Source organism: Scyliorhinus torazame, chromosome 14, assembly GCF_047496885.1.
Source record: "Scyliorhinus torazame isolate Kashiwa2021f chromosome 14, sScyTor2.1, whole genome shotgun sequence".
Taxonomy (NCBI): Eukaryota; Metazoa; Chordata; class Chondrichthyes; order Carcharhiniformes; family Scyliorhinidae; genus Scyliorhinus; species Scyliorhinus torazame.
In genome coordinates, this window is record NC_092720.1 from 222,194,378 (window position 1) to 222,221,239 (window position 26,862).

Sequence of the window (26,862 nt, forward strand, 5' to 3'; positions counted from 1 at the left end):
AAAGTGAAAATAAGTGTGCATTTTTTTAATGGAAACAACCAATCGTTGATTTCCGAAGGGCACTTAGGGCTGGGCTCGAGTGCAGGAGGAACGACGCTGACTGAATTGCCCTACAAAGAGCCAGCCCAGAGTACAAGAGCCAGGAGGTTCTGCTGAACTTCTACAAGACACGAATTAGACCTCAGCTGGAATATTGTGACCAGTTCTGGGTGTCACACTATAGGAAGGATGTGAGCCCATTGGCGAGAGAGCAAGGACGGTTCCAGGGATGCGAAACGTCAGTGATTCGGAGAGGGTTGGGATTGTTCTCCTGGGAGAGAAGGAGGCTGAGAGGAGATTTGATCGAGATGTTCAAAATCGCGAGGGGGCTGGACGGAGTGGATGGGGGGGAAACTGTTGTCTCTGGTAAAGGGATCGAGAACGAGAGGGGCCCAGATTTAAAAGTCATTTGCAAAAGAAGCAAATGTGACGTGAGAAAAGTCACAGAGCGGGTTGGTTGGGGTCTGGAACGCGCGGCCTGGAACTCGGCTGGAGGCAGGTTCAATCGAGGCATTGAAGAGGGTGCTGGGTGATTATTTGACCAGAAACAATGTGCAGAGGTTGGGGGAAAAGGCAGGGGGCGGCACTGAGTCACGATGCTCGTTTGGAGGACTAGTACACTCACGGTAGGCCGAATGGCCCCCTTCTGCCCCGTGGCAATGCTGTGATCCTTCTGCGCCCCATAATGACTCCAAGGCTGGACACATGCAGCAGGTCCTTGTACGAAGGACATAGATTTGTACAGCTCAGCCTGCAGTCTGAGGACATCCCGAATAGCTTAACGCCCAGTTGCTGCTTCCCCGCGTCGCTCCAATTCTGGCTCCTTGACCATTCCCGATTTTAATCTCCTTCCCCTTGGTGGATGTGCCTTCCGCTGCCTCGGAACCATCGGACCTATGAGCAGGAAGCTTCCTGTCTGCCCCCCCCCCCCCCCCCCACATGACCCTTGACCCCCGTGCCTATCAACAACCTGTCTAACCCAGCCTTGAATCAGTTGAATGACCCAGGGCCTCCACGGCTCTCTGGGCTGAAGAATCCCACACCCCAACCGCCCTCTTGAGAGAAAGAAAATTCTCCTCGTCTCATTTTCAAACGGTAAGCCTCTTATTTTTAAACTGCGTCCGCTCCTAGTCTCCCTCACAAGTGGAAACATCTTCCGGGTACACCCCCCACCCCCTCTTCCCCCCCCCCTTCAACCCAGGAATGAGTCGAGTGAACCTCTGAACTGTTTCTGACACCATTATATCCATTTAGCAAATAAAGAGACTGAGGACTGCCCATCAGCACAGTGGTTAGCACTACTGCCTCACAGCGCCAGGGGTCACTGTCTGTGCGGAGTTTGCATTTTCTCCCCGTGTCTGTGTGGGTTTCCTCCGGGTGCTCCGGTTTCCTCCCACAGTCCAAAGATGTGCAGGTTAGGTGGATTGGTCGTGGTAAATTGCCACTTAATTGGAAAAAATGAATTGGGTACTCTTAAAGTTTTTTTTTAAAAATGAGACGTGGGCTCACCAAGACCCTGTGCAACAGGAGTCAAACTGGCCACTTTTATCTCCCATTCCACTCTCAATAAACACCACCGTTCCGTTTGGCTCCCTCGTCACGTATCTGTACACTCACCAAGCTCCAACGTTCTGGTCTCCAACCGGCTCCTGTGAACTCTCGCGTGTTTATAGAACACATTCCTCAATTAATGAAGTGAAACGAGGAAGTGAGTTTCTTCAGGTTTGACCCCTTGAGTTCAGAGAAGGAACGTCTTAACCAAACAGAACCAACTGTTGCCAGGACAACCTATTGTATTTTTCACCCAATAAAACACCCTTAACTTCCTGAACCGCCCCCCCGCCCCTCGCCGCCAATGGGACCCCCACCCCACTTTCCATTGCAAACACTTCACCGAAAACAAAAGACATGTATTAAGCGGGGGGCGGGGGGGGGGCTCTTTCCTCGGGCTGGTGCAGACTCGATGGGCCGAATGGCATCCTTTCTGCACTGTGGGGGTTCTATTTATATAGAGTACCTTTTGTACTGTCTGCAACTGGGAATGAATGCATTCAAATGCTTGATTATTTGATGTAATAATAATCTTTAATGCCACAAGTAGGCTCACATTGACACTGCGATGAAGTTACTGTGACAATCCCCTCGTCGCCACATTCCGGCGCCTGTTCAGGTCACAGAGGGAGAATTCAGAATGTCCAATTCACCTAACCTGCCCGTCTTTCGGGACTTGTGGGAGGAAACCGGAGCACCCGGAGGAAACCCACGCAGGCACGGGGAGAACGTGCAGACTCCGCACAGACCGTGACCCAAGCCGGGAATCGAACCTGGGACCCTGGCGCTGTGAAGCAACAGTGCTAACCATTGGGCTACCGCGCCGCCCATCGCTGTGCGGGAGATGACGCCGCAGTGGCCCTGTCGCTGGGCTAATGATCCGGGATGGCAGGGTAATGCTCTGGGTCCCTGGGCCGGATGGGGGTGAAAGTTGAATTCAATAGAATCTGGAATTAAATGTCGAATGGTGACCATGAGAATTGATTGTCGTAAAAACCCATCTGGTTCACTAATGCCTCTTTAGGGAAGGAAATCTGCCATCCTTACCCGGCCTGGCCTACGTGTGACTCCAAACCCCCACGGCAATGTGGTTGACTCTTAACTGACTGCCCCCCCCCTGAAATATCCGAACGAGACACTCAGTTCATGGGTCAATTAGGGCTGGCAATTCATGCTGGCCTTGTCCAGCGTCTCCCACATTCCTCGGAAGAATAACAAAGAAAATAATAGTTTATTGAAGCGAATTGCCTGTTTCTGGGTCGTGCCTTCGAGGTAATTCCAGTGAGCTCCTGTGGGTCACTAGAGTACGTGCGTCACCTCACATGTAATGTTGTACGTCTTCTCGTTACTGTCTTCCAGATGAGGATGTTCTGGACACTTGGTTCTCTTCCGGCTTGTTCCCATTCTCCATCTTCGGGTGGCCGAATGAGGTGGGTGAGAAAACAAAATCGCTAAATTGGGACGCGAAGATTCATTGGAAGGGTATTAAGCGCGCACAAAGAAATTTGGGTTCCCGTGTGTGCAAATCACCAACTCACCAACAGAGAATGCGCAGTTCCACTGCTCTTGAGGAAATTCAGCTTGTATTTCAAGAGTTTTGGAAGAGGAGGTTATAATCGCAGGTCAGGGGAATTCCACAGCGAGTAACTCACCTGAAACCCTCGACCCCCCCCCCCCCCAAAGCCTGTCCACTATATACAAGGCATAAGTCAGGAGTGTGATGGGAAACTCTCCACTTGCCTGGATGAGCTCAGCTCCAACAACACTCAGGAAGCTCCACACCATCCCGGACAAAGCAGCCCCGCTTGATTGGCGTCCCTTCCACAAACATTCACTCCCTCCCCCTCCGATGGACAGTGTCAGCCGTGTGCACCATCGACAAGGTTCACTGCGGGAACTCCCCGAGGTTCCTCAGGCAGCACCTTCCAAACCCACGGCCACCACCATCTAGAAGGACAAGAGCAGCAGATACCTGGGATCACCCCCACCTGGAGGTTCCCCTCCAAGTCACTCCCCATCCTGACTGGGAAATATATCGGCCGTTCCTTCAGTGTCGCCGGGTCCAAATCCTGGAGCTCCCTCCCTAACAGCACGGTGGGTGTACCTACACCTCAGGGACTGCAGCGGCTTCAAGACGGCAGCTCAGCACCACCTTGTCAAGGGGCAATTAGGGATGGCCAATAAATATTCCGTAGGTGGTGGATGTTGGGCGTCCATTGCCGCTTGTGAGACCGACATTAATAGATTTGTATTGGCTGAGGAAGGTGGCAGGTGGCTCTATGACCACCCAGGGATATAAGAACATAAGAACTAGGAGCAGGAGTAGGCCATCTGGCCCCTCGAGCCTGCTCCACCATTCAATGAGATCATGGCTGATCTTTTGTGGACTCAGCTCCACTTTCCGGCCCAAACACCATAACCCTTAATCCCTTTATTCTTCAAAAAACTATCTATCTTTATCTTAAATGTCGTAAAAACCCACCTGGTTCACTAACGTCTTAAATATGGGGTGAATGGATCTGAGGGTATAGATTGGCCATTGTCTAATTGAATGGTGCGAAGTTGGGCTCGGGGAGTCCTTGCAAGTTTAGAATAAGGATTAAGCGATGCAAGTTTTGAGATCCTGGGCGTCATTCTCCGACCCCCCAGCGGGTCGGAGAATGGCCGTTGGCTGCCGTGAATCCTGCCCCCACCGGTTGCCGAAGTCTCCGGTACCGGATATTCGGCGGGGGCGGGAATCAGGCTGCGCCGGTTGGCGGGCCCCCCCCCGCTGGATTCTCCGGCCCGGATGGGCTGAAGTCCCGCCGATAAATTGCCTGTCCCGCCGGCGTAAATTAGAGTACCTATTTACCGGCGGGACAAGGCAGCGTGGGCGGGCTCCGGGGTCCTGGGGGGGCGCGTGGCGATCTGACCCCGGGGGGTGCCCCCACGGTGGCCTGGCCCGCGATCGGGGCCCACCGATCCGCGGGCAGGCCTGTGCCGTGGGGGCACTCTTTCCCTTCCACCTCCGCCACGGTCTCCACCATGGTGGAGGCGGAAGAGACTCCCTCCACTGCGCATGCGCGGGAAACTGTCAGCGGCCGCTGACGCTCCCGCGCATGCGCCGCCCCGACATGTCATTTCCGCGCCAGCTGGCGGGGCAACAAAGGCCGTTTCCGCCAGCTGGCAGGGCGGAAATTCCTCCGGCGTCGGCCTAGCCCCTCAATGTTGGGGCTCGGCCCCCAAAGATGCGGAGCATTCCGCACCTTTGGGGTTGCGCGATGCCCGTCTGATTGGCGCCGTTTTGGCGGACATCGCGCCGTTTCTGGAAAATTTCACCCCCTGTGTGCTACTGTTGTATTAATTGCATTTAGCTTAAGAATGAAAAATAAAAATGAAAATAAGAGAAACCTACGATGGGTGTTTGAGCACTTGTAGATTGATGACAGCTGCGACACTGGGTGGGGTGGGAGGAATATATTTTATTCATTCAGAAAATCATTGTTGTAACGTGTGCTGTTTAATCTGCTTCACCATTTTATTCTATCCATGAGGCCCAAGACTGTTGGGTCCAATAAGCTGAAGGAGCCAAGATCATTCTGTATTAACGCCAGCCTCGCAACTGAGCTCCTAATCCCATTTTGCCTTTGCCAAGATCCTTGACGGTACAGTGATACTTAAAAGAAACCAGCAACGCCACCCACCGCCAGTCAGGATGGGGGTGCACTCGAGGCTGTGCTATTTTTTTTGCCCTCGATGAATCGAAGAGTGCGGAGCGGATGGCAAGTTTCTTCAATTCCTCCACGAGGTCCCCATTCTGATGCGGCTGTAGTAGAATGTCACATCCACCCACAAACTCTCCGGCAAAGTAGATCTTAGAATCCCTGTAGTGCAGACGGAGGCTGTTCGGCCCATCCGATTCTGCACCGACCCTCTGAAAGGCACCCTACCCAGGCCCCCCCCCCCCCCCCCCACACACACACTATCCCTGAAACCCAGTAACCCCCACCTAACCTTTTGGACAGCAAGGGCAATTTAACACGGCCAATCCACCTAACCTGCACAGCATCTTTGGAGTGTGGGAGGAAACCGGAGCACCCGGAGGAAACCCACGCAGACGCGGGGAGGATATGCAAACTCCACTCAGATTCCGATGCCGTAACCGAACCCGAGTCCCTGGCGCTGTGAGGCAGCAGTGCTAGCCGCTGTGACACCGTGAGGTCCAGATCTGAGAGATGGTCGGCCTGTGTGTTTTAATCCCTTGCCGTATCTCCTGAACTGCTACGTTGCAGGATCCACAGCTCTCCACCCGGGGCATCCACAGCTCTCCACCTGGGGCATCCACAGGCTTTGGCCCACGGTGTCACTGAAGCCACACGTAAGCTGTGAGGCTGAATAAGTCGTTCAATTCTCTCAATAAAGAAAAGCTCCGCGTCTTGGTTTCTGGCTCCAGCTAGTCCGCAAGACGCCCGTTATTCATCGTTGGAGGTGGGTTTTTTTAGCCCTCCGTCCCTCCAAGAGTTAATGAACGATGACCGATGATGGGGTCGGGAAGGGGGAATGCTGGACGGCAATGAGGAGTGACTTGCATAATACATAAATACGTCACCTTCCATGACCATAGGATATCCGAAGGCACTTGAGTCAGTGTTATAATGTAGGAAAACGGGATGATGCACAGCAAGTTCCCGTAAAGCAATGAGATGCACGGCCTGATGTTCTGGTGATGTTGGCCAAGGGACACCAGGGAGAACTCCTGTGGCCTTTTTTTGACAATTCTTTGCACAGGATTGGGTGTTGCTGGCTGGGCCCAGCATTTACTCCCATCCCTAATTGTCCCTTGAGGGGGCAGCTAAGAGTCAACCACAGAGTCACGTGTAGGCCAGACCGGGTAAGGACGGCAGATTTCCTTCCCTAAAGACGGGAGTGAACCAGGTGGGTTTTTACGACAATCGACAATGGTTTCATGGTCACCATTAGACTCTTAATTCCAGATGTCTATTGAATTCCAATTTCACCATCTGCCCTGGTGGGACCTGAGCCTTGCTCCCCAGAGCATTATATATGTGTGTGTGTGTGTGTTTGAAGTCTATGTTCTGCCTGTGTGTGTATGAGTCTGTGTCTGTGTGTGTCTGTCAATGTCTGCCTGTCTGTGTGCGTCTGCCTGTCTGTGTGCGTCTGCCTGTCTGTGTATTTCTCTGTGTCTGTGTCTATGTCTGTGTTTCTCTGTGTCTGTGTGTGTATCTGCTTATCTGTATGTGTGTTTCTCGGTGTCCCTGTCTGTGTTTGTGTGTCTGCCTTTGTGTGTTTCTGTGTCTGTGTGTTTCTGTGTCTGTGTTTCTCTGTGTGTGTCTCTGTGTTTGTGTCTGTCTGTGTGAATGTATATACAATGCTGCTTTTCAGATGCGGAATACCACTGACTGGAGTTTTCTCCCTGCAGACAGATGATCTGAAAGCCTTCTACCCAGGCACGTTGCTGGAGACGGGCCACGACATCCTCTTCTTCTGGGTGGCCAGGATGGTAATGCTGGGTTTAAAGCTGACTGGAAAACTGCCTTTCAAAGAGGTAAACCTGGGCCTGTGATAACAATCGGCCTGCACCAACTGGGCTGCACAATATTAATGGCTAACCGAGTGGACTGGGGCGTTTACATTTGAGCTGGGTTGTTCGACATGATCCCTGGAAGCTTGTCTTCACACCCCAGCTTGTGGGAATTTGGAATTCGGACGCGGAAAAACGTTTGAGGCTGGGGTTGGGGGGGGGGGGGGCCGGTGCAGACTCAGTGGGTCGAATGGCCTCCTGCTCTGTAAATTCTATGATTCTAATTTCTATGATTTGTGTTGGGCAAGGAGGGTAGTGAGGCTCATACAACCCAAGCTGAAGAGGGTAGTAAGGGCCGGGTGAGTCGTGGTCTGCCTGCTTGAAGGAGTAAAGGGGCTGAGTGGCCTATTTATATTCCATTGTCCCAATTTTGCGGGATACTGAACAACGTTCCCAGTGCCAGGGCTCGGCACAAATCCGCTCGAGTGGCCGAAAGGGAAACATCAAACAATGTGAGGAAGATCAAAGGAACTTCAGAGCAAGGACCCCCAGTGGAGGATCAATCGATAAACACGATCGAAATTTACATCAACTTCCAACTATTCGAATTTTAATATCAGACATCACAGAGTGGAGGGATTGTGTGGCGGTCAATATAACTGAAACCCCGGCCGTCGGTACAGTGCGAGTGACTCCTGCCCATTCTTAACCCAGTGTTTCTATCCCTCGGTACAGTGCGAGTAACTCCTTCCCCCACATTACCCAGTGTTTCTATCCCTCTGTACAGTGCGAGTGACTCCTGCCCATTCTTAACCCAGTGTTTCTATCCCTCGGTACAGTGCGAGTAACTCCTTCCCCCACATTACCCAGTGTTTCTATCCCTCGGTACAGTGCGAGTAACTCCTTCCCCCACATTACCCAGTGTTTCTATCCCTCGGTACAGTGCGGGTAACTCCTTCCCGCACATTACCCAGTGTTTCTATCCCTCTGTACAGTGTGAGTAACTCCTTTCCCCACATTACCCAGTGTTTCTATCCCTCTGTACAGTGCGAGTAACTCCTTCCCCCACATTACCCAGTGTTTCTATCCCTCTGTGCAGTGTGAGTAACTCCTTCCCCCACGTTACCCAGTGTTTCTATCCCTCTGTACAGTGCGCGTAACTCCTTTCCCCACATTACCCAGTGTTTCTATCCCTCTGTACAGTGCGAGTAACTCCTTCCCCCACATTACCCAGTGTTTCTATCCCTCTGTGCAGTGTGAGTAACTCCTTTCCCCACATTACCCAGTGTTTCTATCCCTCTGTACAGTGCGAGTAACTCCTTCCCCCACATTACCCAGTGTTTCTATCCCTCTGTACAGTGCGAGTAACTCCTGCCCCCACATTACCCAGTGTTTCTATCCCTCTGTACAGTGCGAGTAACTCCTTACCCCACGTTACCCAGTGTTTCTATCCCTCGATACAGTGCGAGTAACTCCTTCCCCCACATTACCCAGTGTTTCTATCCCTCGATACAGTGCGAGTAACTCCTTTCCCCACATTACCCAGTGTTTCTATCCCTCTGTACAGTGCGAGTAACTCCTTACCCCACGTTACCCAGTGTTTCTATCCCTCGATACAGTGCGAGTAACTCCTTCCCCCACATTACCCAGTGTTTCTATCCCTCGGTACAGTGCGAGTAACTCCTTTCCCCACATTACCCAGTGTTTCTATCCCTCTGTACAGTGCGAGTAACTCCTTCCCCCACATTACCCAGTGTTTCTATCCCTCGGTACAGTGCGAGTAACTCCTTCCCACACATTACCCAGTGTTTCTATCCCTCTGTACAGTGCGAGTAACTCCTTCCCCCACATTACCCAGTGTTTCTATCCCTCTGTACAGTGCGAGTAACTCCTTCCCCCACATTACCCAGTGTTTCTATCCCTCTGTACAGTGCGGGTAACTCCTTTCCCCACGTTACCCAGTGTTTCTATCCGTCTGTACAGTGCGAGTAACTCCTTCCCCCACATTACCCAGTGTTTCTATCCCTCTGTACAGTGCGAGTAACTCCTTCCCCCACATTACCCAGTGTTTCTATCCCTCTGTACAGTGTGAGTAACTCCTTCCCCCACGTTACCCAGTGTTTCTATCCCTCTGTACAGTGCGAGTAACTCCTTCCCCCACGTTACCCAGTGTTTCTATCCCTCTGTACAGTGCGAGTAACTCCTTCCCCCACATTACCCAGTGTTTCTATCCCTCTGTACAGTGCGAGTAACTCCTTCCCCCACATTACCCAGTGTTTCTATCCCTCTGTACAGTGTGAGTAACTCCTTCCCCCACATTACCCAGTGTTTCTATCCCTCGGTACAGTGCGAGTAACTCCTTCCCCCACATTACCCAGTGTTTCTATCCCTCTGTACAGTGCGAGTAACTCCTCACCCCACATTACCCAGTGTTTCTATCCCTCTGTACAGTGCGAGTAACTCCTTACCCCACGTTACCCAGTGTTTCTATCCCTCTGTACAGTGCGAGTAACTCCTTCCCCCACATTACCCAGTGTTTCTATCCCTCTGTACAGTGCGAGTAACTCCTTTCCCCACGTTACCCAGTGTTTCTATCCCCCTGTACAGTGCGAGTAACTCCTTTCCCCACATTACCCAGTGTTTCTATCCCTCTGTACAGTGCGAGTAACTCCTTCCCCCACATTACCCAGTGTTTCTATCCCTCTGTACAGTGCAAGTAACTCCTCTCCCCACGTTACCCAGTGTTTCTATCCCTCTGTACAGTGCGAGTAACTCCTTTCCCCACGTTACCCAGTGTTTCTATCCCTCTGTACAGTGCAAGTAACTCCTTTCCCCACATTACCCAGTGTTTCTATCCCCCTGTACAGTGCAAGTAACTCCTTACCCCACAGTACCCAGTGTTTCTATCCCCCTGTACAGTGCAAGTAACTCCTTACCCCACATTACCCAGTGTTTCTATCCCCCTGTACAGTGCAAGTAACTCCTTTCCCCACGTTACCCAGTGTTTCTATCCCTCTGTACAGTGCAAGTAACTCCTTTCCCCACGTTACCCAGTGTTTCTATCCCTCTGTACAGTGCAAGTAACTCCTCACCCCACATTACCCAGTGTTTCTATCCCTCTGTACAGTGCGAGTAACTCCTTCCCCCACGTTACCCAGTGTTTCTATCCCTCTGTACAGTGCGAGTAACTCCTTCCCCCACATTACCCAGTGTTTCTATCCCTCTGTACAGTGCGAGTAACTCCTTCCCCCACGTTACCCAGTGTTTCTATCCCTCTGTACAGTGCAAGTAACTCCTTCCCCCACGTTACCCAGTGTTTCTATCCCCCTGTACAGTGCGAGTAACTCCTTCCCCCACGTTACCCAGTGTTTCTATCCCTCTGTACAGTGCAAGTAACTCCTTCCCCCACGTTACCCAGTGTTTCTATCCCTCTGTACAGTGCGAGTAACTCCTTTCCCCACATTACCCAGTGTTTCTATCCCTCTGTACAGTGCGAGTAACTCCTTCCCCCACATTACCCAGTGTTTCTATCCCTCTGTACAGTGTGAGTAACTCCTTCCCCCACGTTACCCAGTGCTCCTACTGACATTGTTTCTCTTATTCGTTCCTGTGCTTGTTTATTTTTTCAATGCCTCAGGTCTACCTTCACGCCATTGTTCGCGACGCGCATGGCCGGAAAATGAGCAAATCTCTGGGCAACGTCATTGACCCCCTTGATGTGATCTTTGGGATCACGCTTGAGGTAAGACCTGGTCAGATTATTTTGGGGATCTCTGCCGTTTCTGCATTGCTGGGCAGTGCAGTTCAGTGCTGTGGGGTATAAAATGCATTCAACTGTTAACAAGCGTTTGTCACTTTGCCATCAAAGTTCATTCTAATTGAACGAGGCAGAGGTGACTTTAGGTGACAACATGAAACAAGAGTTCATGATTTATTCGTCTGTTTTACGCCACCTGCTTTTTTTCCAAACAAAATTGACACGGTGCGTGCATCGTGAGTATGTATCGGGTGTTCTCGTAAAGTGTGCGCACGTCAAGAGGGCGTGTACGTCAAGAGGGCGTGTACGTGCGTCAAAATTATGTTTGCGTCGTTAGTGCATGCACAGCAAGAGTGTGTGCGTGTCGAGAGTGCACTTGTAAACTGTGCGTGTTGTGAGTGTGCGCGCTGAATGTTCACGTTGTGAGTGTGCGCGTTGTAAGTGTACGTGTTTGAGTGCGTGTGCACGTTGTGAGTCCGTGTTGTGAGTGTGCGCATTGTGAGTGCGTGTTGTGAGTGCGCGCGTTGAGAGTGCGCATTGTGAGTGTACGCATTGAATGTTCACGTTGAGTGTTGCACGTTGTGTGCGCGCGTTGTGAGTGCGCATTGAGAGTGTACGCATGTTGAGTGGGCACACGTTGAGCCTGTGAGCGTCGAGAGTGTGTGCCCGTCAGAGTGTGTGTTTGGGGGCTTGTGTGTGTGTGTGTTGAGAAATTGATACATTTCAATGAGATCACCTTTCATTCTTCCAAACTCCAGAGCAAATTGGACATGTGCATGGGTGTGTGCACCCCTGAACATTAACATACGTGTGTTTGTATGTACATGCGTGACTGAACCTCACCTTATTATGAGACCTGGCTTCGCATTCGTGCCGTGCGCTGTGCGAGCGCGCGCACACACAGGCAGGGCATAACAGGGGGCTGTGCGGACATCTCCGGACCCGTGTCCGCAGAAGGGGAGAAGGATTATTTTTGAAACACGGTAGTTTTGGTGCTGAGTTAGAACAACATTAGCCTTTCACCCTGGTGCCCATTCAGCTGATCAGAGAACTTGTTTTCTGTCGCGAGGGCAATTCTAAGTGGTTGCGTGATGAACGTTTGGTTATAATGGCCGCCATCGGGCATTTGGCCTTTTTTCTTTGCTGTTCCCGCAGGGTCTGTACGCACAGCTCCTGGAGAGTAACTTGGACCCAGTGGAGATCGAGCGAGCCAAGGCTGGCCAGGTAAATGCAGTGCGATTATATCTCCCTCTGTCCCCCAGCCTTCACCCAGGAGGTGTGGCTGAAATGAATAATGTGGATTTATTTAAGGGGAAGTTTGCGGCGGACATAAGGCAGAACGGGAATGGGAGGACACGACCAAACTTTAAAGTGCGTGACTTTGAGATGGGACGGGTAAGGTCTATCTCCGATAGATTCGTAGATGCTCACAGAACAGACGGAGGCTATTCGGCCCATCGTCTCCACGCCGGTCAACAAAGATCTGACTGCACTCATCCCATTTTCCAGCCTCGGCCCACTGCCCTGGAAGTCATGGCAGTACAAGTGGCACAGCGGCTAGCACCGCTGCCTCACAACGCCAGGGACCCAGGTTCGATTCCCGGCTTGGGTCACTGTGCGGAGTTTGCACGTTCTCCCCGTGTGTGCGTGCGTTTCCTCCGGGTGCTCCGGTTTCCTCCCACAGTCCAAAGATGTGCAGGTTAGGTGGATTGGCCATGATAAATTGACCCTTAGTATTCAAGGATGTATAGGTTAAGGGGGGGTTACAGGGATGGGGTGGTGGTGGTGGTGGGGAGGGGGGGGGGTGGAGTGTGCCCAGATAGGATGCCCGATCAGTGGGTCAGTGCAGACTCGAAGCCGAATGGCTTCCTTCTGTGCTGCAGAATTTCTATCTCAGGCCAGCAAGTATTCCTAAGTCTGCTAACTGTATTCAAAAGTGGATTGTGACCTGAGATGGGGTTGTTTGAGTGGGAATAAAGATAGCAGTTAAGAGTTATTGTGACACTGTATTGATTAGCATCGTTTATGGGGTTAGTGTAAGCTATTTTCTTGTGATGTTAAAGAAATTTAAATAGTGTCTTGTAATAATGTTTGTCTTAATTTATCATATCCTACCTCTCCTGGCCTTTCTTCACTGTCTTAAAAAATTAAAATTAAATATTGAGGTTTCTGTTCACTATCCGAATCACTGTTGGGGTCTGGTCCTGGATCAATAATACAAGTTCAACTCAAACCTCTAATACATTTATTACTGTAAAAGAACAATTGTCCAACACGAAATGTGTCACATGTGACTCCCAGGGCGACTGAAAAATTGTACATTAGCCCATTACTCCGTACATGACTCGCACTTTCGATGCCGTTTACCCGGCCTCAGAGAAGCCTCTGACTTCCTCGTCTTCTGTGTCTGAGTAGAGGTTCTCCACTGGCCGGGGGCAGGAGTGAAGATCTCTTCGTCCTCAATGCCATTGTCTTCATCAGGCTGAGCCTCGGGATTTCCCAGATCTGCAGGTAATCCCGGCTTTGATTAAATCTCTCGTGATCGCCTCTTCAGGCACACGTAGGTACAAGCCAGGTCTGACTAATCGACAGGTAGGTTGAGGAGGCCTAATCTTCTGGTGAAAAAAAAGTCCTGCCTTGTCCTCCAGCGAAAAGGCGCTTCAAGGGTGGCACAGTGATTAACTCTGCTGCTTCACAGTGCCAGGGCGCCAGGTTCAATTTGGGCCTTGGGTGTCTGTCTATGCGGAGTCTGCACTTTCTCCCCGTGTCTGCGTGGGTTTCCTCCGGGTGCTCCAGTTTCCTCCCACTGTCCAAAGATGTGCAGGTTAGGTGGATTGGCCATGGTAAAATTGCCCTTCGTGTCCAAAGATGTGGAGGTTAGGTGGGGTGACAGGGATAGGGTGGGGGTTTGGGCCTAGGTCGGCTGCTCTTTCAGCGGGCCGATGCAGACCTGATGGGCCGAATGGCCTCCTTCTACACTGTAGCGATTCTGTGAAAGTCTTTTAATAGATGGGGAGCATTTGGGGGATTTTTTTTCTGAGTTTCTGCGAGATGCTACGCAAATGCAATCCACCTTGCATCTTTTCTTTTGTTAGAAATCGGATTATCCGGATGGGATTCCTGAATGTGGGACGGATGCCCTGCGTTTTGCCCTGTGCGCCTACACATCTCAAGGTAAGGCGGCTGTGGTACTTTTGGGCGAGGCTGCATTTACTCCACATTTCCCCTCTTTGAGTCCCTGCAGAAATGTAGCAGCGACTCAGATCAGCAGGGTATAAGGGCAGGAAGCAGCCCCGCTCCCGACACTGCAGAGATATACAGGTGGTTCAGAATTCGGATGTTCCTATTACAGCCAGCGAGGGCCCCTTCATGTCCATGCTAGCTCTGCGCAGGGCAAACCAGTCAGCCCCATCCCCTCCACTCTCTCCCCATAGCCCGGCAAGATCGTTTCCATCCAGTTTACTTCTGCAATCATTCACGGTCCCCGCTTCCGCCCCCAACGTAGGCAGGTTCATTCCCACTCACCAAGTTAAGTTCCTCCTTACAAAAACAGTTCAGAGAAGGCGGCACGGTGACACAGTGGTTAGCACTGCTGCGTGACAACGCCAGGGACCCGGGTTCATTTTCTCCCCGTGTCTGCGTGGGTTTGTATCCGCTGGAGTTTAGAAGACTGAGAGGAGACTTGATGGAAACCTTTAGGATCCTGAGGGGTGTTAACCTGTTGAAGAGGGAGTGCAGCGAAGGTTCACAAGCGGGCAGCACGGTAGCACATGTGGCTAGCACTGTGGCTTCACAGCGCCAGGGTCCCAGGTTCGATTCCAGCTTGGGTCACTGTCTGTGCGGAGTCTGCACGTTCTCCCCGTGCCTGCGTGGGTTTCCTCCGGGTGCTCCGGTTTCCTCCCACAATCCAAAGACGTGCAGGTTAGGTGGATTGGCCGTGATAAATTGCCCTGAGCGACCAAAAAGGTTAGGAGGGGTTATTGGGTTACGGGGATAGGGTGGACGTGAGGGCTTAAGTGGGTCGGTGTAGACTCGATGGGCCGAATGGCCTCCTTCTGCACTGTATGTTGTATGTTCTTTACCAGACTGATCCCTGGGATGGAGGGACTGACGGACGAGGAGCGATTGAGTCGGTTAGGATTGTATTCGCTGGAGTTCAGGAGAATGAGGCGGAATCTCATAGAGACTATAAAATTCTAACAGGACCGGACGGGGTAGATGCAGGAAGAATGGTGGGTGTGTCCAAAACCAGAGGTCACCATAAGACGGAGCAGAAGTAGGCCATTAGGTCCATTGAGTCTGCTCTGCCATTCAATGAAATGATGTGTTAATCCTCAACTCCACTTTCCCGCCTTCTCCCCATCACCCTCGATTCCCTGACTGATTAACAATCTGTCTCTCTCGGCCTTGAACATACCTAACGGCCTGGCCTCTACAGCTCTCTGCGGGAAAGAATTCCACAGATTCACTCTCCTCTGAGAGAGGAAATTCCTCCTCATCTCCGTCTCAAATGGACGACCCCCTGACTCTGAGATTCCGCCCTCTGGTCCTAGCCTCTCCCACAAGAGGAAACATCCTCTCAGTGTCTCCCCTGTCAAACCCCCTGAGAATCCGATATGTCTCAATAAGGTCGCCCCTCCGTCTGAGGATATGGGGTGAACCATTTAGAACAGAGATGAGGAGAAATGTCTTCACCCAGAGAGAGCGGTGAGCTTGTGGAATTCACTCCCGCAGAAAGTAGTTGAGGCCAAGGCAGTGTGTGTTTTGAAGAAGCAGTTAGACAAAGCACTTGGGGCTAAAGGGATCAAGGGGTATTTCGGGGGAAGGCGGGATTAGGTTATTGAGTTGGATGATCAGCCATGACCATGATGAATGGTGGAGAGGCTCGAACGGACTCCTCCTGCTCCTATTTTCAATGTTTTGATGACAGGGTGGGTGTGGAGAGGACGTTTCCTCTTGTGGGAGAATCTAGAACGAGGGGGTCACTGTTTGAAAGGGGTCGACCATTTAAGACGGAGATGAGGCGAGCTGGATAGATTCTTGATTAACGAGGGGGGTGGAAGGTCATCGTGGGGTCGGCAGGAAGATAGGGTTGAGGTCACAATCAGACCAGCCACGATCTTATTGAATGGAGGAGCAGACTCGAGGGGCCGAGTGGCCTGACTCCTCCTTGTTTGCATCTTGCATCCGCCCCCCCTTCCCCGCCCACCCCTTGCATCTCTTGCCCAAAATCTTAAATATGTGTCGTCCTAATTTGATCAGCCAATGGGAACGACTTTTCTTTGTCGACCTTACCTAAGCCTGTCACAATCTTCAACACGCCTCTCAAATCTCCCCTCAATCCCCTTGGCCACCAGGGAGACTGTTGCTAACTTTTGGTTGGTTCAATTGGCTGTTTTATAACCTTTGCTCTCGAGTCGCCAGGTATCTTTATGATACCGCCACGAGGTTCAAGTCCGAGTAATGATCAATAACTCAGTACACTGATTAGTAAGATTAAAATCAAAGCACATTTATTATACACAGTAATCGCTACTCATGCACACATTCTACGTCTAAGCTACTTCTACAACTAACAGGCCTATACGTAGCTTCGGACTGGCCCACCGGGTCAGGGGAACAAATGCCCTCTCGGCCTTAACTCCACCGTCCTGCTCATTCTCCATAACCCTTCGACCCATTACCAATTAAAAATCTGTCTAACTCCTCCTTAAATTTACTGACTGTCCCAGCATCCACCGCACACTGGGGTAGTGAATTCCACAGATTCACAACCCTTTGGGAGAAGTAGTTTCTCCTCAACTCGGTTTCAAATTTGCTACCTCTTATCCTAAAACTGTGGCCTCTCGTTTTAGAACGCCCCACAAGAGGAAACATCTGCTCCACGTCTACTTTATCCATATCTTTTACCATCTTGTACACCTCAATTCGATCTCCCCTCATTCTTCTAAACTCCAGAGTGTATTGGCCTAAACTGTTCAACCTCTCCTCGTACGACAAACTCTGCATCTCCGGAATCAACCCAGTGACCCTCCTCTGAACTACCTCCAATGTCACTACATCTTTCCTCAAATAAGGGGACCAAAACTGTGCGCAATACTCCAGGTGCGCCTTGTCCAGTTGCAGCAACACTCCCTTACCGTCTTACTCAATTCCTCTTGGTATAAATGCCAACATTCCATTCACTTTCTTTATTACCTGCTGTACCTACGTGCTAGTTTTCTGTGACTGATGCGCAAGGACGCCCAGGTCCCTCTGCATCGGAGCTCCCCGAAGTCTCTCTCCGTTTAGATAATAAGTCGCCTTCCCATTTTTCCGACGAAAATGCATGACCTCACACTTATCCACGTTAAACTCCATCTGCCACATTTTGGCCCACTCACCTAACCGATCCATATCCATTTGTACGGTTCTTATTTCCTCATTGCAACTTACTGTCCCATCTATCTTTGTGTCGTCTGCAAATTTGGCGATAGGACCTTCTATCCCTGTCTCCAAGCCGTTAATATCGATTGTAAATAGCTGGGACCCAAGAACCGAACCCTGTGGCCCCCCCACTAGTTACATCTTGCCACCCAGAAAAAGACCCATTTATCCCGGCTCTCAGTCTCCTGTCTTGTCAGCCAGTTTTCTATCCAAGATAATACCTTACCCCTAATCCCATGTGATCTCACCTTGTGAACTAACCTGTGTGGCTACCGCCTGTCACAAAACAGTGGGGGGAGGGAGTCAGTGCTCCCCAGGGTGGTTCCCCCATTTCCCCTCAACTTTCAAACCTCCTCTTGCCTGCAGCAAGATGCCACGCCCCGTTCAGACATCACTCCTGCACACGTTGGCTCCTAGTCTGGCGACATCTTGATTGAACGTGCCTCCCTTGTCTCCCAACCCCTCTTCCTCCCTATCCCTGCAACCGCGTCCAGCCCCCACAACCCTCCAAAATCAGCTAACCTCTCCGCCTCTCGACCGCACTTCCCTCCTTCACTGTCGCTGGAATCCTGGAAACTCCACCACTCCCTAACAGCACCGTGGGTGTACCTACACCACAGTTTTAAAAAAAATATATAGATTTTTAGGATGCGAAGTCACTGACTAGGCCAGCATTTATTGTCCGTCCCTAATTGCCCCTTGACAAGGTGGTGCTGAGCTGCCGTCTTGAATCCGCTGCAGTCCCTGGGGTTTAGGCACACCCACCGTGCTGTTAGGGAGGGAGCTCCAGGATTTGGGCCCGGCGACACTGAAGGAACGGCCGATATATTTCCCAGTCGGGATGGGGAGTGACTTGGAGGGGAACCTCCAGGTGGGGGGTGATCGCAGGGATCTGCTGCTCTTGTCCATCGAGTTGGTGTTTCCCTGATCGGCCCCGGCAGAGATGGTGCCTGTGAAGTGGCCGAACATCAGCGACCAGCTGAAACTTGTCCGTTTGTGCCAACAGGCCGAGACATCAACCTGGACGTCAACCGTATCCTTGGTTACCGCCACTTCTGTAACAAACTGTGGAACGCCACCAAGTTTGCCATCCGGGGCCTGGGGGAGAACTTCACGCCAGAGACGGCTGTCCAGGTCGGTGCCGGGTCTGCCAGTGTCGACGGGCACAGGGGCGGGCAGGGGAGATGGTCTGTCGCCTCCGAGCCCTGGGACTTGCCAATATCTGTTGCCCCCACCCCCTAATTGCCCTTGAACTGAGGCCATTTTCAGGGGGCAGTTAAGAGTCAAACAGATTGCTGCGGGTCTGGAGTCAAAAGTAGGCCAGACCGGATAAGGACGGCAGATTTCCTCCTCCGAATTTAAATTCCATTAGCTAATGCCGTGGTGGGATTTGAACCGGGTCTCCCAGTGCATTTGCCTGGGGCCCTGGATGACTAATCTCGCGACATTATCATTATGCCACCGTCTCCCCATAGAGGAGGGGGGTGGGCTGCTCATCGACTGAATGCATTTAGGAGAGAGGTTCGTAGATTTGGATACTGAGAGAATTGAGGGACATGGGGATGATGTGGGACGGTGGAGATGTGGCGGAAGATTGGCCACGAATGAGGGGAGTCTTTTCGAAGGGTCGAATGGCCCACACCAGCTGGTCTTTATTTTGCTCTTGTTCATTGGACACGGTCGAACCGGCAAGTGGTAGAAACAGCAGGGTGTGTGTAGGTAGGCCGAGCTGAAGGGGTCAGAGGCGGTTAGCGTCAGACGCGGGGCAGGGGGCCTTTTGTTGCAGATTGGATGACGTCCGCGTTTCCCTCCAGGACCCGTCACGAGGGAGTCTGATCGATCGCTGGGTGCTGAGTCGCCTGAGCCACGCGGTGGAACTCTGCAATCGCGGCTTCGGGCAGTACGATTTCCCGGGCGTCACCACCGCCGTCTACAACTTCTGGCTGTACGAGCTCTGCGACGTCTACCTGGTGAGCCACCTTGCCGACCATCGCTGGCACCCTCCGGCCCACATGAGCTAACTTGCGGCCCTCCCCGTGACGTGGGGGGACGGCCTGTGGGGAGGGGGGGAGGGTTGTGAGGGGGGCTCCTTCACCGGGGGGGGGCCTCCGATGGGGTCTGGCCTGCGATCGGGGCCCACCGATCGGCGGGCCGGCCACTCCAGCCCTATTTTGTTACGCGGCCCGGCCCCTGAACCCCCGCCCCATTTTGCGTTGGGGCCGGCGGGCATGCGCGGGTTGGCGTGGTGCCCAGTTGGCACCGGGAAGGGAGGTTGCTGGCCCCCCTGTGGGGGACAGAATCGGTCGTCCCCGCGCCCGCTTCGTGCCGTCGTAAAACGCGACGGCTGTCACGACGGCGCGGACACTCTCCCTCCATTCCGGAGAATCCCGCCCTGCGTGTCCGGTAATCTGCTTTGCACCAAGGGGAGTCACTCTAGCTTCTCCAACCCGAACCTTGGAGCTAAAATCCCCCCCCCCCCAATCTCCGGAGACGTTCTGGTAAATCTCCCTCCGCACCCTCGCCCAGACCCTCACTTCCTCCTGAAAGTGCAGGAATCCAGGATATTACCCTGTAACCACTATCATTCCTGCCGAGAACCTCGGGATGTTAGTAGAGGCGCGATTATCAACAGTGTCCACTGACTTGCTGGGAATTCCTCCCTGTCCCGGGGATGGACGAGTGGGAGGTGGATCCATTTTCCCTTGTCTTTCCTCCCACCTCAGGAATGCTTGAAGCCGGTGTTTGGCGGCTCGGATGAGAACGCAGCGCACGTGGCCCGGAATGTGCTGTACACTTGCCTGGACGTGGGCCTGCGCCTCCTCAGCCCCTTCATGCCCTTTGTTACAGAAGAACTCTACCAGAGGTTACCACGGCGATCGGCACAGGAACCTCCCAGTATCACTGTGACCCCTTATCCGCAATGTGAAGAGGTACGTTAGCGACCTTTGTGACTAATCTGGATAGACGCGTGAACAGACAGGTATTAAAGGATATAGGCGGATGGTCGAGATAGGACAGTGCTCAGCGCAGGCTTGGAGGGCCGAAGGGCCTGTTCCTCTGAGGTACTGTTCTTTGTTCTTGTTCTTTCTATATGCCTGTCTCAGTCTGTCTGTCTCTCCGCTTGTCTCTCTCTCTCAATTTGTCTGTCTGTCTGCCTGTCTATGTCTCTCCCTGTCTCTCTTTTTGTCAGCGTCCCTCCCTGTCTGTCCCTCTTTCTCTGTCCCTCTTTCTTTGTCCGTCTGTCTCTGTCCCTCTCTTTCTTTGTCTCCCTCCCCCCTCGCCCCCGCCCTGTCATCCTCTCCTCCCTGTTACGCCCTCCTACCAGGCGCCCTCTCCACCTCTCGCCCTCCCTCTCTCACACATAATGTGTGTGTGTGTCTCACACACTGTGACACACTCTCTCACTGTGTGTTTGTGTATTCCTCACACTGTGTGTGTCTCTCTCACTGTGTGTGTGTCTCTCTCTCTCACTGTGTGTGTCTCTCTCTCTCACTGTCTCTCTCTCTCTCACTGTCTCTCTCTCACTGTGTGTGTCTCTCTCTCACTGTGTCTCTCTCTCTCACTGTGTGTCTCTCTCACTGTGTGTGTCTCTCTCACTGTGTGTGTCTCTCTCACTGTGTCTCTCACTGTGTCTCTCTCTTCACTGTGTGTCTCTCTCTCGCTGTGTGTCTCTCTCTCTCTCGCTGTGTGTCTCTCTCTCACTGTGTCTCTCTCTCACTGTGTGTCTCTCTCTCACTGTCTCTCTCTCACTGTGTCTCTCTCTCACTGTGTCTCTCTCTCACTGTGTGTCTCTCTCTCTCACTGTGTGTGTCTCTCTCTCTCACTGTGTCTCTCTCTCACTGTGTCTCCCTCACTGTGTGTCTCTCTCTCACTGTGTCTCTCTCTCTCTCACTGTGTGTCTCTCTCTCTCACTGTGTGTCTCTCTCTCAGTGTCTCTCTCTCACTGTGTCTCGCTCTCACTGTGTCTCTCTCTCACTGTGTGTCTCTCTCTCACTGTGTCTCTCTCTCACTGTGTGTCTCTCTCACTGTGTGTCTCTCTCTCTCTCTCACTGTGTGTCTCTCTCTCACTGTGTCTCTCTCTCTCACTGTGTCTCTCTCTCTCACTGTGTGTCTCTCTCACTGTGTCTCTCTCTCTCACTGTGTGTCTCTCTCTCTCACTGTGTGTCTCTCTCTCACTGTGTCTCTCTCTCACTGTGTCTCGCTCTCACTGTGTCTCTCTCTCACTGTGTGTCTCTCTCTCACTGTGTGTCTCTCTCTCACTGTGTCTCTCTCTCTCACTGTGTCTCTCTCTCTCACTGTGTGTCTCTCTCTCACTGTGTGTCTCTGTCACTGTGTCTCTCTCTCTCACTGTGTGTCTCTCTCTCTCACTGTGTGTCTCTCTCTCACTGTGTCTCTCTCTCACTGTGTGTCTCTCTCTCACTGTGTGTCTCTTTCTCACTGTGTGTCTCTCTCTCTCTCACTGTGTGTCTCTCACTGTGTGTCTCTCTCTCACTGTGCGTCTCTCTCTCAATGTGTGTGTCTCTCTCACTGTGTCTCTCTCTCTCTCTCACTGTGTCTCTCTCTCTCTCTCACTGTGTCTCTCTCTCTCACTGTGTGTCTCTCTCTCTCACTGTGTGTCTCTCTCTCACTGTGTCTCTCTCTCACTGTGTGTCTCTCTCTCACTGTGTGTCTCTTTCTCACTGTGTGTCTCTCTCTCTCTCACTGTGTGTCTCTCTCACTGTGTGTCTCTCTCTCACTGTGTGTCTCTCTCTCACTGTGTCTCTCTCTCACTGTGTCTCTCTCACTGTGTGTCTCTCTCTCACTGAGTCTCTCTCTCTCACTGTGTGTCTCTCTCTCTCACTGTGTGTCTCTCTCTCACTGTGTGTCTCTCTCACTGTGTGTCTCGCTCTCATTATGTCTCTCTCTCACTGTGTGTCTCTCTCACTGTGTGTCTCGCTCTCATTGTGTCTCTCTCTCACTGTGTGTCTCTCTCTCACTGTGTCTCTCTCTCTCACTGTGTGTCTCTCTCACTGTGTGTCTCGCTCTCATTGTGTCTCTCTCTCACTGTGTGTCTCTCTCTCACTGTGTCTCTCTCTCTCACTGCGTCTCTCTCACTGTGTGTCTCTCTCTCTCACTGTGTGTCTCTCTCTCACTGTGTCTCGCTCTCATTGTGTCTCTCTCTCACTGTGTGTCTCTCTCTCACTGTGTCTCTCTCTCTCACTGTGTGTCTCTCTCACTGTGTGTCTCTCTCTCACTGTGTGTCTCTCTCTCACTGTGTCTCTCTCTTCACTGTGTGTCTCTCTCTCTCGCTGTGTGTCTCTCTCTCGCTGTGTGTCTCTCTCTCTCTCACTGTGTGTGTCTCTCTCACTGTGTCTCTCTCACTGTGTGTGTCTCTCTCTCTCACTGTGTGTCTCTCACTGTGTGTCTCTCACTGTGTGTCTCTCACTGTGCGTCTCTCTCTCAATGTGTGTGTCTCTCTCACTGTGTGTCTCTCTCTCACTGTGTGTCTCTCTCTCACTGTGTCTCTCTCTTCACTGTGTGTCTCTCTCTCTCGCTGTGTGTCTCTCTCTCTCGCTGTGTGTCTCTCTCACTGTGTGTCTCTCTCTCACTGTGTCTCTCTCTTCACTGTGTGTCTCTCTCGCTGTGTGTCTCTCTCTCTCGCTGTGTGTCTCTCTCTCTCTCACTGTGTGTGTCTCTCTCACTGTGTCTCTCTCTCACTGTGTGTGTCTCTCTCTCTCACTGTGTGTCTCTCACTGTGTGTCTCTCACTGTGTGTCTCTCACTGTGCGTCTCTCTCTCAATGTGTGTGTCTCTCTCACTGTGTCTCTCTCTCACTGCGTCTCTCTCTCTCACTGTGTGTCTCTCTCACACTGTGTGTCTCTCTCTCACTGTGTCTCTCTCTCACTGTGTGTCTCTCTCACTGTGTGTGTCTCTCACTGTGTGTGTCTCTCTCTCACTGTGTGTGTCTCTCTCTCTCTCACTGTGTGTCTCTCTCACTCTCACTGTGTGTCTCTCTCACTGTGTCTCTCTCACTGTGTGTCTCTCGCTGTGTCTCTCTCTCTCACTGTGTGTCTCTCTCTCACTGTGTGTCTCTCTCTCTCACTGTGTCTCTCTCTCTCACTGTGTGTCTCTCTCTCACTGTCTCTCTCTCACTGTGTGTCTCTCTCACTGCGTCTCTCTCTCTCACTGTGTGTCTCTCTCACACTGTGTGTCTCTCTCTCACTGTGTCTCTCTCTCACTGTGTCTCTCTCTCACTGTGTGTCTCTCTCACTGTGCCTCTCTCTCTCACTGTATGTCTCTCTCTCACTGTGTGTCTCTCTCTCACTGTGTCTCTCTCTCTCACTGTGTGCCTCTCTCTCACTGTGTGTGTCTCTCACTGTGTGTGTCTCTCACTGTGTGTGTCTCTCTCTCACTGTGTGTGTGTCTCTCTCTCTCACTGTGTGTCTCTCTCTCACTGTGTGTCTCTCTCACTGTGTCTCTCTCTCTCTCACTGTGTGTCTCTCACTGTGTCTCTCTCTCCCACTGTGTGTCTCTCTCTCACTGTGTGTCTCTCTCTCTCACTGTGTGTCTCTCTCTCACTGTCTCTCTCTCACTGTGTGTCTCTCTCTCACTGTCTCTCTCTCACTGTGTGTCTCTCTCACTGTGTCTCTCTCTCACTGTGTCTCTCTCTCTCACTGTGTGTCTCTCTCACCCTGTGTGTCTCTCTCACTGTGTCTCTCTCTCTCACTGTGTGTCTCTCTCTCACTGTGTGTGTCTCTCTCTCTCACTGTGTCTCTCTCTCACTGTGTCTCCCTCACTGTGTGTCTCTCTCTCACTGTGTCTCTCTCTCTCTCACTTTGTGTCTCTCTCTCTCACTGTGTGTCTCTCTCTCACTGTGTCTCTCTCTCACTGTGTCTCGCTGTCACTGTGTCTCTCTCTCACTGTGTGTCTCTCTCTCACTGTGTCTCTCTCTCACTGTGTGTCTCTCTCTCACTGTGCCTCTCTCTCTCACTGTGTGTCTCTCTCTCACTGTGTGTCTCTCTCACTGTGTCTCTCTCTCTCTCACTGTGTGTCTCTCTCTCACTGTGTGTCTCTCTCTCACTGTGTCTCTCTCTGTCACTGTGTGTCTCTCTCTATCACTGTGTGTCTCTCCCTCACTGTGTGTGTGTCTCTCTCTCTCACTGTGTCTCTCTCTCACTGTGTGTCTCTCTCTCACTGTGTCTTTCACTGTGTGTCTCTCTCTCTCTCACTGTGTGTCTCTTTCTCACATTGTCTCTCTCTCTCACTGTGTGGCTCTCTCTCACTGTGTGTCTCTCTCTCACTGTGTCTCTCTGTGTGTCTCTCTCTCACTGTGTCTCTCTCTCACTGTGTGTGACTCTCTCACTGTGTGTCTCTCTCTCACTGTGTCTCTCTCTCTCACTGTGTGTCTCTCTCTCACTGCGTCTCGCTCTCTCACTGTGTGTCTCTCTCTCTCGCTGTGTGTCTCTCTCTCTCTCACTGTGTGTGTCTCTCTCACTGTGTCTCTCTCACTGTGTCTCTCTCTCTCACTGTGTGTATCTCTCTCACTGTGTTTCTCTCTCTCTCTGTGTCTCTCTCTCTCACTGTGTCTCTCTCACTGTGTGTCGCTCTCTCTCACTGTGTGTCTCTCTCTCACTGTGTGTCTCTCTCTCTCACTGTGTCTCTCTCTCTCACTGTGTGTCTCTCTCTCACTGTGTGTCTCTCTCTCACTGTGTCTCTCTCTCTCACTGTGTCTCTCTCTCACTATGTGTCTCTCACTGTGTGTGTCTCTCTCTCTCTCACTGTGTCTCTCTCTCACTGTGTGTCTCTCTCACTGTGTCTCTCTCTCTCACTGTCTCTCTCTCACTGTGTGTCTCTCTCTCACTGTGTGTGTCGCTCTCTCTCACATTATGAGTGTGTGTGTGTCTCTCTCTCTCTCACTGTGTGTGTCTCTCTCTCTCTCACTGTGTGTCTCTCTCACTGTGTGTCTCTCTCACTGCGTCGCTCTCTCTCTCACTGTGTGTGCCGCTCTCTCACTCTCACTGTGTGTCGCTCTCTCTCTCTCTCACTGTGTGTGTCGCTCTCTCTCTCACATTATGTGTGTGTGTGTGTGTCTCTCTCTCTCACATTATGTGTGTGTGTGTCTCTCTCACTCTCACTGTGTGTGTGTCTCTCTCTCACTGTGTGTCGCTCTCTCTCTCACACTATGTGTGTGTCTCTCTCTCTATGTGTGTGTCTCTCTCTCTCACTGTGTGTGTCGCTCTCTCTCTCTCACTGTGTGTCTCTCTCTCACTGTATCTCTCTCTCTCACTGTGTGTCTCTCTCTCACTGTGTGTGTCTCTCACTGTGTGTGTCTCTCTCTCACTGTGTGTGTCTCTCTCTCTCTCTCACTGTGTGTCTCTCTCTCACTGTGTGTCTCTCTCACTGTGTCTCTCTCTCACTGTGTGTCTCTCACTGTGTCTCTCTCTCTCACTGTGTCTCTCTCTCTCACTGTGTGTCTCTCTCTCACTGTGTGTGTCTCTCTCTCACTGTGTCTCTCTCTCTCACTGTGTGTCTCTCTCTCACTGTGTCTCTCTCTCACTGTGTGTCTCTCTCTCACTGTGTCTCTCTCTCACTGTGTGTCTCTCTCACTGTGTCTCTCTCTCTCACTGTGTCTCTCTCACTGTGTCTCTCTCTCACTGTGTCTCTCTCTCTCTCTCTCACTGTGTGTCTCTCTCACTGTGTGTCTCTCTCACTGTGTGTCTCTCTCTCACTGTGTGTCTCTCTCACTGTGTCTCTCTCTCTCTCACTGTGTCTCTCTCTCTCTCACTGTGTGTCTCTCTCTCACTGTGTCTCTCTCTCTCACTGTGTGTCTCTCTCTCTCACTGTGTGTCTCTCTCTCACTGTGTGTGTGTCTCTCTCTCGCACTGTGTCTCTCTCTCGCACTGTGTCTCTCTCTCACTGTGTGTCTCTCTGTCACTGTGTCTCTCTCTCACTGTGTGTCTCTCTCTCACTGTGTGTCTCTCTCTCACTGTGTCTCTCTCTCTCACTGTGTGTGTCTCTCTCTCACTGTGTGTCTCTCTCTCACTGTATCTCTCTCTCTCACTGTGTGTCTCTCTCTCAATGTGTGTGTCTCTCACTGTGTGTGTCTCTCTCTCACTGTGTGTGTCTCTCTCTCTCTCACTGTGTGTCTCTCTCTCACTGTGTGTCTTTCTCACTGTGTCTCTCTCTCTCACTGTGTGTCTCTCACTGTGTCTCTCTCTCTCACTGTGTCTCTCTCTCTCACTGTGTGTCTCTCTCTCACTGTGTGTCTCTCTCTCTCACTGTGTCTCTCTCTCTCACTGTGTGTCTCTCTCTCACTGTGTCTCTCTCTCACTGTGTGTCTCTCTCTCTCACTGTGTGTCTCTCTCACTGTGTCTCTCTCTCTCACTGTGTCTCTCTCTCTCACTGTGTCTCTCTCTCTCACTGTGTCTCTCTCTCTCACTGTGTGTCTCTCTCTCACTGTGTGTGTCTCTCTCTCTCTCTCTCACTGTGTGTCTCTCTCTCACTGTGTGTCTCTCACTGTGTGTCTCTCTCACTGTGTGTCTCTCTCTCACTGTGTGTCTCTCTCTCTCTCACTGTGTGTCTCTCTCTCT

At 51.7% G+C, this 26,862-nt stretch overlaps 1 protein-coding gene across 3 annotated transcripts in view; it reads left to right on the top strand.

Annotated features, from left to right (window-relative positions):
* The window catches only part of vars1 (valyl-tRNA synthetase 1), a 112,599-nt gene that overhangs the window by 48,944 nt on the left and 36,793 nt on the right, over nt 1–26,862 (top strand). For all 3 annotated transcript variants that reach the window (XM_072475740.1, XM_072475742.1, XM_072475741.1), the window contains exons 20-27: nt 2,950–3,020; nt 7,010–7,135; nt 10,749–10,853; nt 12,024–12,092; nt 13,964–14,042; nt 18,301–18,428; nt 19,109–19,264; nt 20,018–20,224. In XM_072475740.1, coding sequence (XP_072331841.1) covers nt 2,950–3,020; nt 7,010–7,135; nt 10,749–10,853; nt 12,024–12,092; nt 13,964–14,042; nt 18,301–18,428; nt 19,109–19,264; nt 20,018–20,224 — 941 coding nt within the window. The remainder of the gene's footprint in view (nt 1–2,949; nt 3,021–7,009; nt 7,136–10,748; nt 10,854–12,023; nt 12,093–13,963; nt 14,043–18,300; nt 18,429–19,108; nt 19,265–20,017; nt 20,225–26,862) is intronic.